This window comes from Leptopilina heterotoma, unplaced genomic scaffold (assembly GCF_015476425.1).
Source record: "Leptopilina heterotoma isolate Lh14 unplaced genomic scaffold, ASM1547642v1 Lhet_128, whole genome shotgun sequence".
Taxonomy (NCBI): Eukaryota; Metazoa; Arthropoda; class Insecta; order Hymenoptera; family Figitidae; genus Leptopilina; species Leptopilina heterotoma.
This window is the reverse complement of record NW_025110846.1, coordinates 260,396-271,893: the sequence shown is the minus strand read 5'-3', so window position 1 is coordinate 271,893 and position 11,498 is coordinate 260,396. Positions and strand designations below refer to the sequence as shown.

At 26.1% G+C, this 11,498-nt stretch overlaps 3 protein-coding genes across 4 annotated transcripts; 2 read left to right on the top strand and 1 right to left on the bottom strand.

Annotated features, from left to right (window-relative positions):
* Positions 1 to 228: 228 nt before the first annotated feature.
* LOC122512843 (F-box/LRR-repeat protein 7-like) lies at positions 229 to 2,876 on the top strand. Its single transcript, XM_043628941.1, has 3 exons — positions 229 to 368; positions 455 to 626; positions 1,222 to 2,876. The coding sequence occupies exon 3, from the start codon at positions 1,235 to 1,237 to the stop codon at positions 2,540 to 2,542; it is 1,308 nt and encodes a 435-aa protein (XP_043484876.1). The 5' UTR covers positions 229 to 368; positions 455 to 626; positions 1,222 to 1,234; the 3' UTR covers positions 2,543 to 2,876.
* Positions 2,877 to 4,137: 1,261 nt separating this feature from the next.
* LOC122512840 lies at positions 4,138 to 7,226 on the bottom strand. Its single transcript, XM_043628929.1, has 2 exons — positions 6,745 to 7,226; positions 4,138 to 5,428 (listed from the first exon to the last, which is right to left on the bottom strand). The coding sequence occupies exons 1-2, from the start codon at positions 7,099 to 7,101 to the stop codon at positions 4,616 to 4,618; spliced, it is 1,170 nt and encodes a 389-aa protein (XP_043484864.1). The 5' UTR covers positions 7,102 to 7,226; the 3' UTR covers positions 4,138 to 4,615.
* Positions 7,227 to 7,866: 640 nt separating this feature from the next.
* Positions 7,867 to 11,328, top strand: LOC122512839 (cytochrome P450 4c21-like). 2 transcript variants are annotated; one of them, XM_043628928.1, is made up of 11 exons: positions 7,867 to 7,894; positions 8,503 to 8,568; positions 8,690 to 8,802; positions 8,909 to 8,999; positions 9,063 to 9,257; positions 9,319 to 9,391; positions 9,524 to 9,650; positions 9,811 to 9,886; positions 10,009 to 10,121; positions 10,280 to 10,517; positions 10,751 to 11,328. In XM_043628928.1, the coding sequence occupies exons 1-11, from the start codon at positions 7,882 to 7,884 to the stop codon at positions 11,086 to 11,088; spliced, it is 1,443 nt and encodes a 480-aa protein (XP_043484863.1). In that variant the 5' UTR covers positions 7,867 to 7,881; the 3' UTR covers positions 11,089 to 11,328. The 2 variants fall into 2 exon arrangements, with proteins under 2 accessions (XP_043484863.1, XP_043484862.1); XM_043628927.1 differs by lacking the exon at positions 7,867 to 7,894 and having other exon boundaries at positions 8,312 to 8,568.
* Positions 11,329 to 11,498: the final 170 nt, after the last annotated feature.

Genomic DNA, 11,498 nt, shown 5'->3' with positions numbered 1-11,498 from the left:
AGGAAGCTTTAAAAATTAAATGTCCGTAAACAAAGGGAAACCTAACCTCAAAATATTTAAACTTCAAAACTTATCATTGTGAACCTTTTGAAACATATCTGAAAATATTCAAATCTCTTATAGAGATGCAGAAAAAACGTATTTTGTACATAATTACGGCAGTAAATTAAAAACACTAATTCTATAACAAATAATTAAAGATCAATGAGATCAATGATAAGAACCATAAGAACCAAAGAGGGTAAAGAAGTAACAGTAACAAATAGTGAGTAGAAAACTACATTATCTACAAAGTACCATTGTGCCCTCTATTACAATTAAGTAAACCATCTGTTACATTTTCCTTACCACATTGATATGTTTTTAAGGTTTTTAATTTTTCTTATTAAAAAATGAACTTTAATAGAGTGTTTTTTGTGTTGTAACTAATATAATAAACAATCTATTGTTACAGTTATCAGTGTCATTTGTGTCAAGTGATAATTGGAAAAGAAAACGTACTATTTTCAATTTCTTGTTGATCGATACACGATCGATGTTGAATCAAGTTAGTGGATGAAAATGGCGACAAAACTCGTCTATGTTACGCAGGGTCGTTGATTCCTCATTGCGTCATCGTAATCCAGGTAGGAATTCCAGGCACACCTATGTTTTCGACAGATATATCCAGATATGTCTACTTTCAAAGGGTTTTTAAAAAATTGTTCACTTTCCAGATGTCAACAGTAACTGTAAATACCAACCTTTTTTTAATGGTCTGGAATTTTGTCGAAAACGAAAAGGATCTTTTCTTCTTTGAAATTAAGATTTTTCAAATTGTTAATAAACAATTCATTTTGTTAATTATATTAGGTTTATTAATAATTGTTTATTAAATTAAGTTTATTAATAATTTATTAAATTAAGTTTATTAACAATTGTTTATTAGGATTTGTTCTCTGATATTTAGTATTTAATGATCATTTTCTATTTTTCAGGCCTCGCACTCATCTACTAAAACCTACTATTTACTACTTTTCTTACGATTTACTACTTTATTTTATTTATTGTTTTTAAAATTAATTATCGAGTACGAAGCCTGATTTTTATTTAATGATTATTTTACTATTGAAGTTAATAATTTTATTATTTAAATATTCAAATTAAATAATAATTTAATAATAATTATTAATAAAAATTATTGAAGTGTTTTTGATTATTGACCATTTATCGAATTTGCAGAAAAGACGATGGAATGGACGGATCGAGTCCACTCTACCATCGGTATGGAGATCAAAGTATTTCAAGTCGAGAGGGAAGTCATCATTCGCAGAAATTGGCACTTTTTCGACCGAATTCGGACACTGTAGATCTTGGTTATCATACGCTTGACAATAATGTCTGTCGATTATCGTCATCGCCATCGGTTGCTTTGCCAGTTCGAAAGCAACTTTTTCAACAGAGACACCTCTACGTTCTTGGACTATGCGATCTTGATGATACGTTATTATTGAAAATCTTCAGTTGGCTCTCGATACGAGAGCGTTGCTCTCTTGCCCAGACATGCCGACGACTTTGGGAAATAGCGTGGCATCCGTCATTGTGGAAGGAGGTGGAGGTTCGTCATCCACAGAATGCGACAATTGCACTCAACACACTGGCACGACGTGGTTTATATCCATCGATACGTCGACTCGTCCTGGATGGTGCGACGGGTCTTTTTGGAATATTCAATTCACTACCGTTTAGTAGTCTCACGTCGCTATCGCTTCGACATTCGAAACGTGTTAATGATATGAATCTCACCACAATTCTTGATAATTGTATTCACCTGAAGGAATTGGACATGACGGATTGTGCTCGTATAACGAAGGCATACACAAGAGTTGCGGTTTTACAACTACAAACACTCGATTTGAGCGATTGTCATGAGATTGATGACTCTGGATTGGTGACGAGTTTGGCTAGGATGCCACATCTTTCCTGTTTGTATCTAAGGAGATGCTTTCGTATCACGGACACGAGTTTGATAGCAATCGCTTCGTATTGCGGTGGAATGAGACAATTGTCCGTGTCGGATTGCACGAGAATCACGGATTTTGGTGTGAGAGAATTGGCCGCGTGTTTGGGACCGTCATTGCGGTATTTCTCCGTTGGTAAATGTGATCAGGTGTCGGATGCGGGGCTTTTGGTTGTTGCTCGACATTGTTATAAGCTGAGATATTTGAATGCACGTGGTTGTGAGGCACTCAGCGATAGTGCAACTGTTGCATTGGCTCGCGGATGTCCGAGAATTCGTGCATTGGATTTAGGGAAATGCGACATTGGCGATGCAACACTCGAGGCACTCTCGACTGGATGTCCGAATTTGAAGAAACTTTCTTTATGTGGATGCGAACGTGTCTCGGACTCTGGCCTCGAGGCACTTGCTTATTATGTTCGTGGACTTCAGCAACTTAATATTGGAGAATGTTCACGAGTCACGTGGGTTGGTTATCGGGCAGTGAAACAATATTGTCGAAGGTGTGTTATCGAGCACACTAATCCTGGATTTTCCAGTTGATAAGAAAGGGAAATTTTTTTTTTAATTGAATTATTTTTCTTATTTATTAACCAGTGTTGGGTAAAATTAGTCATAAAGTTTGTTATCAAATTTTCCCTCAACAAAAATGAGAGAAAAGATAAAGAAAAGAAAGAAAACAAAAAGAAAACTGGTTTCTTAAGATATTTGAATTCGATTTTTAAAAAGTTTTATTTTTCCTCGGAACAAAAAGTTGTTAACGTTTTTTGTAAGAAAATATATTCTTGTTTTCGCCGTCGTATTTAAAAATACGTCAATTTTAAACAATTTTAAAACTATTGTTTTAGACAAATTTTTACATATAATTTTTTAGACAAATTATATAGAAATTAATTAGAAAATTCATATTTTCTAATTAATAATTCTAATAGATTTAACTTCTAATCATAGATGATTAAAATTAAAACATTTTAATCAGAAATATTTTCCATTAGAAAGTATTTTTTTCAAAGTGATTGATAATCGTTTTTATTTGCAAACGATTTTTATTTGAATTTTAAAATATATAAAAAACTGTCGAGTTTTTGTTAAAAACTAACAAAAAAAATGCTTTAAAAATAATAATTGACCCAACACTGTTATTAACAAATTATGCTTATTAAATATACGTACAGGATGATTTTCTGAAAAATGTTATTAAATCAGAATCATAAAGGCAATGGAGACAATTTTTAAAGCAACCAAATTCACTATTTGGTTCAAAATATAAATAATAGCGGGAAATTTTTTTATTTTAGAGCATCATCCTGTACAAAAAATAGATTCAATTGGGAATTTTTATTATTTATTGTTTTTTTAAATAATGTAATTGAATTAAGTTCATAAAATATTTTATACCGGTGATAATGTTTAAATTAAGAAAGTTTTACTACTCGAATTGTTTTTATACTTTAATAAATAAAATTAATTGGAAATGTTTAAAAATTTGCATTATTTTATCCAATATCGTTTGTAAAATATTTTTTTTTTAAAGACAATTATATTTAAACTAGCAAATGTTACGCGCACTAGCGCGTGAAACGTGATATTCAATTTATTATTATGCAAAATAAACAATTTTTTATTTTCAAATATGAATTTTGAAATAATTTCAAATTCAAAATTTTAATAAAATTCTTGGCAAGAATTCAATTATTTTCTAAAATTTTTATGAATTCATCAAAAAAATTAAATTACTATATTTGTAAATAGTAAAATTCTTTGAAGAATTAAATTATTTTCAAAAAAATTTCACGAAAGAATTCAATTTTTTTCTTAATTCGTTATAAAATCTTTGCAAAAATTCAATTATTTTCAAAAAAATTTCACGAAAGAATTTAATTTTGTTCTTAATTCGTTATAAAATCTTTGCAAAAGAATTCAATTATTTTTTATAATTTTTATAAATTCGAAGAAATTCTATTTTCAAATTTTTTGATAAAAATTCTTTGCAACAATTCGATGATTTTCAATACATTAATTTTAAAATTTAAAATAAATAAACTCACAATTCAAGGCGTGAGTCATTTGTTTGTAGGTGACATTGAATATGTAATTTATTATAGTTTGTAATTAATTAAATTAAGAAATGGCACAAATTGAAATTGAATTGAAATTGTTTATTAAAAACGAACTAATAATTATCTAAAAATATTAGAAATCATTTTATTATATAACAAACATCTTGGATCATCAAATTTGCATTCAAAATATCAATTTTAGAAAAATAATATGAAATACAAAATATTTCGTAGTTTTTTTATAGCAGTAACTGAACAGGTTTCTTAACTAGTTTCAAACTAGCTTATCTTCTTTTTTTCGTTTTGTCAAATTTCACTAAAACTTTTCTTGATGATGAATATAATTGTTTAATCCCGTAATAAAGTATCATTTGTAACGAAAATAATATTCTTCGGTGTATGAATAAATAATTAAAAACTTCTTAACTTACATATAAACAAAGTTCCTCTTTTTCGATGAACTAATATCAAAATAAACAAACGTTTAGTTCTAACAATTTTAAATAAACATTTAACGATATTAAATATCCGAGTAACGTTTAATACGAAGTTCATTTCAACATTTTCTTAATTTGCTCAACAGACGATCGTGAATTCTTATACCAACTTTCCTTGGTTCTTTATAATCAAAATCTTTCTTATGCGCCCAACTTGTATTCCACACTGTTTGTCCCTCGTACTTCTCAATAATTGTCGCAAAAACAGAACACAGGTAAATATTATTAGTTCCTGCGTATTCGATTAAAAAACTAGGCTTTATTATACGACCCCATGGATAGCTGAGCTCTGGATTCGATTCACTGACGAATTTCTTTTGAAATTCCTCGAGTCTTTGAAAAGACTTTTCGTATTTAGAAAAGCATTTTGTCTCCGTCTTCAAGACATTCATTATCTGCTCGTAGGTGCAATTCAAGTAAAATATCACAGTCGTTATTAATGTAATTAATGCAATTCCATTTCCAGCTGCTGCGTCCAGCAATGATTCCATTAACAGTGATGAAATTCGATTTCCCTTTGGATTCATTCGAACAATATTTATCCATTTCTGAACTACAATTGCAAACAGATATCTCAATGATAAGCGAATATTATTATCATTTGATAATAATTCTATGAACATGTCTATTCCTTTAGGATTTGGCACTGAATAATTTCGATTCATTTCCCATCCGACTAGTTTGGAAAGAGTTTCTCTCAATTTATTGCTATATTTAAAGAAACTTGATAGTGTTTGAGATTTATTCTTTGAAGCCACTATGCAAAATTTTAGAGCCAGAAAAGCTGCTAATCTCATTAATGTCGCCTGCTCTTTTGTAGTCGAATAATCCCATGAAATTAAAATTTTCCATATTTCATTTTGGAATAATTCCTGTAAAAAATAATTTATGTGAATATTAATTTTCTCAGGTGATAATATTTTTTTTATAAATTTCTCTTATAAACCGAAATTTTTCTTCTTCTCAAAAATTCACTTATTTTTTAAAATTTTACAAAAAATCAATTATTTTCAGAAATAATACATTTTTTTGTCAGGGATTCAATTATTTTAAAAAGTTTTAATGTAATTCTATTCAAGAATACAATTATTTTCAGAAATAATTGCATTCTTTCGAGAAAATGTAATTAAAATTGTATTGAAAATAATTTAATTCTTGGCAAGATTTTAATTAAAACTCTTTCAAATAATGCATTTTTTTAAAAATAATTTTTACTGAAAATTTGGAAAATAGTTGAATTTTATGAAGAACTTCTTTTAAGTTTTTAAAATAATCGTGTTTATTATTAATTGTAATTAAACAATTTTCCTATTAAATTATAATAAAATTATTCATCGAAAATTAAATTCTTTTAAATAATTTTATTATAGTTTTTGTAAATAATTACATTTTTTTTAAAGAATTTCATTAAATTTCGTTAAAATATTGTAATTTTTAAAAATAATTTTAATTGAAAATTTTGAAAATAAATTCAAATTTACAATGAAATTTATTACAAACTTTTGAGAACAATTGAATTGTTCAGAAAAATTGAATCAAAATTTTTAAAAATAATTGAACCTCTTAGAGAAATTTGATTAAAATTATCAATCATGAATATAATTAAATTTTTTCCTAGAAATTTTATTAAAATTTTATTGAAAATAATGAATTTCTCAGAATAATTTTATTATTTACAAAAATAATTGAATTTTTGCCAAGAATTTTACAATTTATAAAAATAATTAAATTGTTTCGCAGAATTTTTTAATCAGAATTGTTGAAAATAATTGAATATTGATTAAAATTTTATTAAAATTATTAATTTAATTGAATTTTTATTAAAACACTTGAAAATAATTGAATTTGAATAATATTATTAAAAATAATTCTATTCTTTCAAGAAATTTTATTAAAATTGCATTGAAAATATAATTATATTCCTCCGAAACATTTCATTATTTATGAAAATAATTGATTGTTTTGAAGGAATTTTATTAAAAATTTTGAAAATAATTTTTTAAAAAGAATTTTATCAAAATTGTTTAAAATAATTGAATTTACATTGAAATTCTTAAAATTATAAAATTTTTTAATTTAAAAAATAAAAATAAATGGAACACAGCTAGTGCAATAATAAATAATATGTAATAAACAAAAGAATAAAAAATATGTAAATTTTTAATTAAAAATCTTTACAAATACTAACCTGACTTAAGTCATTGGATTGTTCAAAATATTCCCTATCTGTATGAACATGGACGTCAAAAAATGTGAGTTTCTTTTCTTTCTTTGTGTCATTCTTTTTTGCGAAAACTTTTAAATATCCTTTTGAATGTGGAACATTCAATAAAGCAATTGCTGAATAAATTGTGCACGGTACTGTGCAATCAGGGGATATTTTTCCAGAGAAATAAAAATTGAAAAATCTGGCTAATATAGGTTTGATTTCTTCTGTTTTAAAAGAATCACTAGGAAATATTTTGGCATTTGCCATTTGATTTAAAAAATCATCACTCCACTCATATTTGTTGCTCACTTCTTCCTTTTTTTCTATTTTATTCATTTTTTTTTCTTGATTTTACTATGATTTTACAGTGTCTCCTGTCTCGACCAGTTTGGAGGAAAAAAACAAAACATTAAGATTGAAGTCAATGAACTGAAGAACCATGAAGAACTGAAGAACCAGAAGCACGAAGACCAGAAGAAAAGATCCATGGACAATAACTGTGAAGTTATTTGATAACAGGTTTGCAATTTATGAAAATTAATTTAATACAAAATTCGAAATAAAATTAAAGTCTTTTTTGACAGTAGTAAATTTACTTTATTTATTAATATTAATAATATTTCGGGATCCCAATATTTCTCCTCCTATTCTAAACTAATTTCTATTTATATATTAATTTTTATTAAAAGAAAAGAAAATGCAAATGTAGTTCTTAATTTGGTACCACTCCATTAAATGTTTATTTGTTGGCAACTTCAAGACATTAAATGTTTGTTTTGGTTTGTTTACATTTCTCCTATTGAAATGAAAAATATTTCTAAACAGTTTTGATTTGGATTGATTTGCTATATTTTTCTACGTATGTGATTATTTATGTGACATTGTGAATATTTATTATTTATTTATAACTTCTCATTTAAAAATAATATTTACGAAGCAGAGTATATTATTATTTGGAAAAATAATAAATCAGCAACAATTCGGTACTTAATTAACGAGCAAAATTTAATTGTATAGAATAAATGTAATATAATTATAAAATTCAAGGATTCAGGTATAATATAAATCTACGATAGTAGAAAATATTATAGCTGAGTAAGCATAGTAACAAATAAAATGAAAGAACAAAGTATGACCAACAAAGTATCTTCAACTTTTTGAATTTCGATTTTACATAATTATGAATAAATTATAATTATATAACATTATCGACTTTTTAAATGTAAATAAATATTCATTGTCTAATAAAAAATTCTCCAAGTTAAAATAATTTTACCAAAATCTTTGCAACTAATTTTGTTTACAAACGAAAGTGTAAAACTTTTTCATTTAGGAATACGAATAATATTATCATATAAATATTAATAATGAAAACATTGATACAATTTTTCTCATTTAATTATTAAATTTCTTTTAAAAATATTGTTTTATTAATCTAATCTCGAATAAAATATTCTTGAATATAATTATGAAAATTTCACTATCTTTTCAAATGACAAAGCTAAAATTTTTATTCGTTTCAAGTTATAATTTTCCATTCTTGAAATGTTCATTTTCATTTCAAGGAATGTGAAATACAATACAAAATTACACGAGAAAAAAGTTTATTAACAAAAAGAAACAAAATGAGTGTCTTTATTACACTTTTTCGCTTTGTGATTTTTTTACTCGTATGCAAACTCGTAATAAGATTGTATCATTTTATTAATTACTGCATTACTGTTAATAAAATTCCAGGACCAATTTCATATCCTCTGTCAATATTTGCATTGCCATTTGAATTTCTCCGAGTCACAAAAGAAGGTATTTACAATATTTTAATGTTTAATAAATAATTTTTTTTAAATACTTAAAAATTCACTACTAAATCCAATAAAGAGGCAAATTTAATAAATTGTTATTAAAATTATTTTAATTTTTATAGATCGATTCACCAAATTCTATCAATTGTGCCAAAAGTACAAAAATGGTATTTTTCGAACCAGCGAAGCTTTTGATGATGTGGTTGTCAATATTTTCAAGCCGGAACTGCTGGAGGTGATAAATTCTTATTTTACTAAATATTAATTAGATGATGAATAATAATAATAATATAATAATTAATTAGTATTTTTAAATTAATATGTAATTTTACACTTTTAAGGTAATTTTATCAAGCAACAAACTCATAACAAAAGCGAAACTTTATGAATTTCTCGATCCTTGGTTTGGTGAAGGAATGTTAACGTCAACAGGTCAGATTTTTATATTTAAAAAAATGATTTTGATTTTTTGTTTTACTATCAATTAATTTATAGGAGACAAATGGGTTCAAAAGAGGAAAACAATCAGTCCATCGTTTCATTTCGAAATTTTAAATGGTTTTTCCAATATTGTCTTAAGGAAGACGAAAATTCTCGAACAAGTGATTGATGAGAAACTTAAAGCAAATCCAAATAAGCCAATGGATTTCGCCTCTTTGGCTATTCGATTTTCATTCGACACTATTTGCGGTAAACAAAATTTTTTTTCTTTTTATTTAATTGATAATAAAATTTTATTTTTTAATTTCAGAAACAATAATGGGTGTAAATCTAGATGTTCAGAAAAATTTCGCCTGCGACGGATATTCAGATTCGGCCCACAAGTATTTGGAATTTTTAATTGAATTGATTATTTGAATTTATTTGAATTAAAAAAAATTCTTTTAATCGATTCTATAAAATCGTATAAAATATTCAATTCTAGAAACGATTTAATTTTCCATTGTAATTTTTAGAGCCGGTGAAATATTAATTACAAGAATAAATTCACCTTGGCTGCAATGGGATCCTATATTTTTTAAAACAAAACTTGGCGATGAGTTGAAATTAGCAGCGAAGACTATAAACTCATTTACAGCTATGGTACTTTTTTTCGGTTTCCAAAATAGAAATTTTATTTATTTTTCTAGTTTTTCTAATTAGTTAAAAAAGATTTTTTCTTATATTTATTTCTCTATTGTTAAATCTAACTTTGAAGCTATTTTTTTGTTCAATTTTTATTGTAATATTCATTTGTTTGCAGTTAATTAAAAAGAAGAGAGAAGCTCGAAGAGTTGAAAGTAAAAAAATGATAGGAAGGGATAATTCAGACGACTTTGGTAATTAAAATTTATGAAATTTACAAAAATAGCTATTTTTGTTCAAATAATTTTACGTCCGTTTTGTTTAGTACTTTTTTTTTCCTTCCTTTGGGAAAAATGATAAAAATTCTATTTTTTAGAAAAACGAGACAAGAAACCATTTTTAGATCTCATTTTGGATTTACAAGAAAAAGATAAAAATTTCTTAAATGAAACCGAATTGGTAGAGGAAGTAAATACTTTTCTGTTTGGTGTAAGTAGAATTTATAGCGATTTCAATCAACATCGTTCTCTTTTATTAAATACTTGCAATTATTATTTTTCCACAATATTTTCCCTTTATTTTTTTATTTTATTTTTTGAATTTATTGCGAAAATTAATTAATTACTTTAATTAAATTTCCCTCGCAGGGATATGATACAGTAGCTGCTGGAATTGGTTGGGTCATGTTTCACTTGGGCAATGAACCCGAAATTCAAGAAATAGTACACCAGGAATTGGATGACATTTTCGGAGACTCCAAAGAGCCAGCAACAATGAATCAAGTTCTGGAATTGAAATATCTTGAACGAGTTATTAAGGAAAGTTTTCGTATACATCCTCCAGGTCCCACAGTTGCCAGACGCTTAACCGAAGATATAGAATTAGGTGAAGTCATCAATATTAGTTCAACTTTGAAATCAAATTTCAAATCCAATATTCAATCAAAACTTAAGGTTACTTAGGATTAAAAGAAATAGTTTTTACTTTCTCATGAGGAAGTATTTAGAAATCGAAATATTTAAATATTAAATTAATTAAATATTAACTAAATTAAATTAAATTATTAATTAAATATTAATTTAATAAAAATAATTATAAATAAATAATAATCATTTCAGCCGGATATCAAGTTCCAAAGGAAACAGTGGTGCATTTGCAAATATTGGTAATGCACCGAGATCCGGAAGTTTGGCCAGAACCTTTTAAATTTGATCCTGATCGTTTTCTACCGGAAAACATACAAGACAGACATCCTTATGCATTCATTCCATTTAGTGCAGGTCCAAGGAATTGTCTCGGTCAAAATTTAGCCTGGGTTGAATTGAGATTCGTTCTTTCTGCACTTTTGAGAAAATTTAGAGTCAAAAGTTTACGAAAACCGGAAGAAATGAAAGAAATTTGGAGTGCAACTTTATTGCCGTTCGATGGAATTCCCATGTATTTTATTCCCAAATAAGTCTTTTTTTTTATTTGGGAAATGAAATTTTTTTCACGGTAATAATGATTAATATAATCTACTTTAGAAAATAATATCAATCTATTTTTATATATTGAGACTAATCTATTTTATATAATATTATTAATTATCTTTACCTATTTTATAATTATTCTTTATCTATTTTTACCATTGCTAAAAATTCCATTATCTTCGATTTGAAAAAAAATTTATGTACATAAAAAATATGAACTTGAATATATAAGAGAATTAAAATAATGATCATATCATGAATTGATAATTGAATACTATCATTTTTTAAAGTTTTTTTTTTTAGAGAAATTACAATTTTATCTAAAAGGTCATTGGATTTTTTTGATAATAAACACTGAAATGACGTCTAAATTTTTTAAATGTAATTTTTACTTGAA

What these genes read in the sequence shown, in the direction of transcription:
- LOC122512839 (XM_043628927.1), top strand. Translation starts at nt 8,391, where the DNA reads ATGAGTGTCTTTATTACACTTTTTCGCTTTGTGATTTTTTTACTCGTA. An exon ending in TCAAGCCGGAACTGCTGGAG is followed by an intron (nt 8,803 to 8,908) that starts GTGATAAATTCT and finishes TACACTTTTAAG; the next exon opens with GTAATTTTATCAAGCAACAA. An exon ending in TAAACTCATTTACAGCTATG is followed by an intron (nt 9,651 to 9,810) that starts GTACTTTTTTTC and finishes ATTTGTTTGCAG; the next exon opens with TTAATTAAAAAGAAGAGAGA.
- LOC122512843 (XM_043628941.1), top strand. Translation starts at nt 1,235, where the DNA reads ATGGACGGATCGAGTCCACTCTACCATCGGTATGGAGATCAAAGTATT.
- LOC122512840 (XM_043628929.1), bottom strand. Translation starts at nt 7,101, where the DNA reads ATGAATAAAATAGAAAAAAAGGAAGAAGTGAGCAACAAATATGAGTGG. An exon ending in AATCCAATGACTTAAGTCAG is followed by an intron (nt 5,429 to 6,744) that starts GTTAGTATTTGT and finishes TATTTTTTACAG; the next exon opens with GAATTATTCCAAAATGAAAT.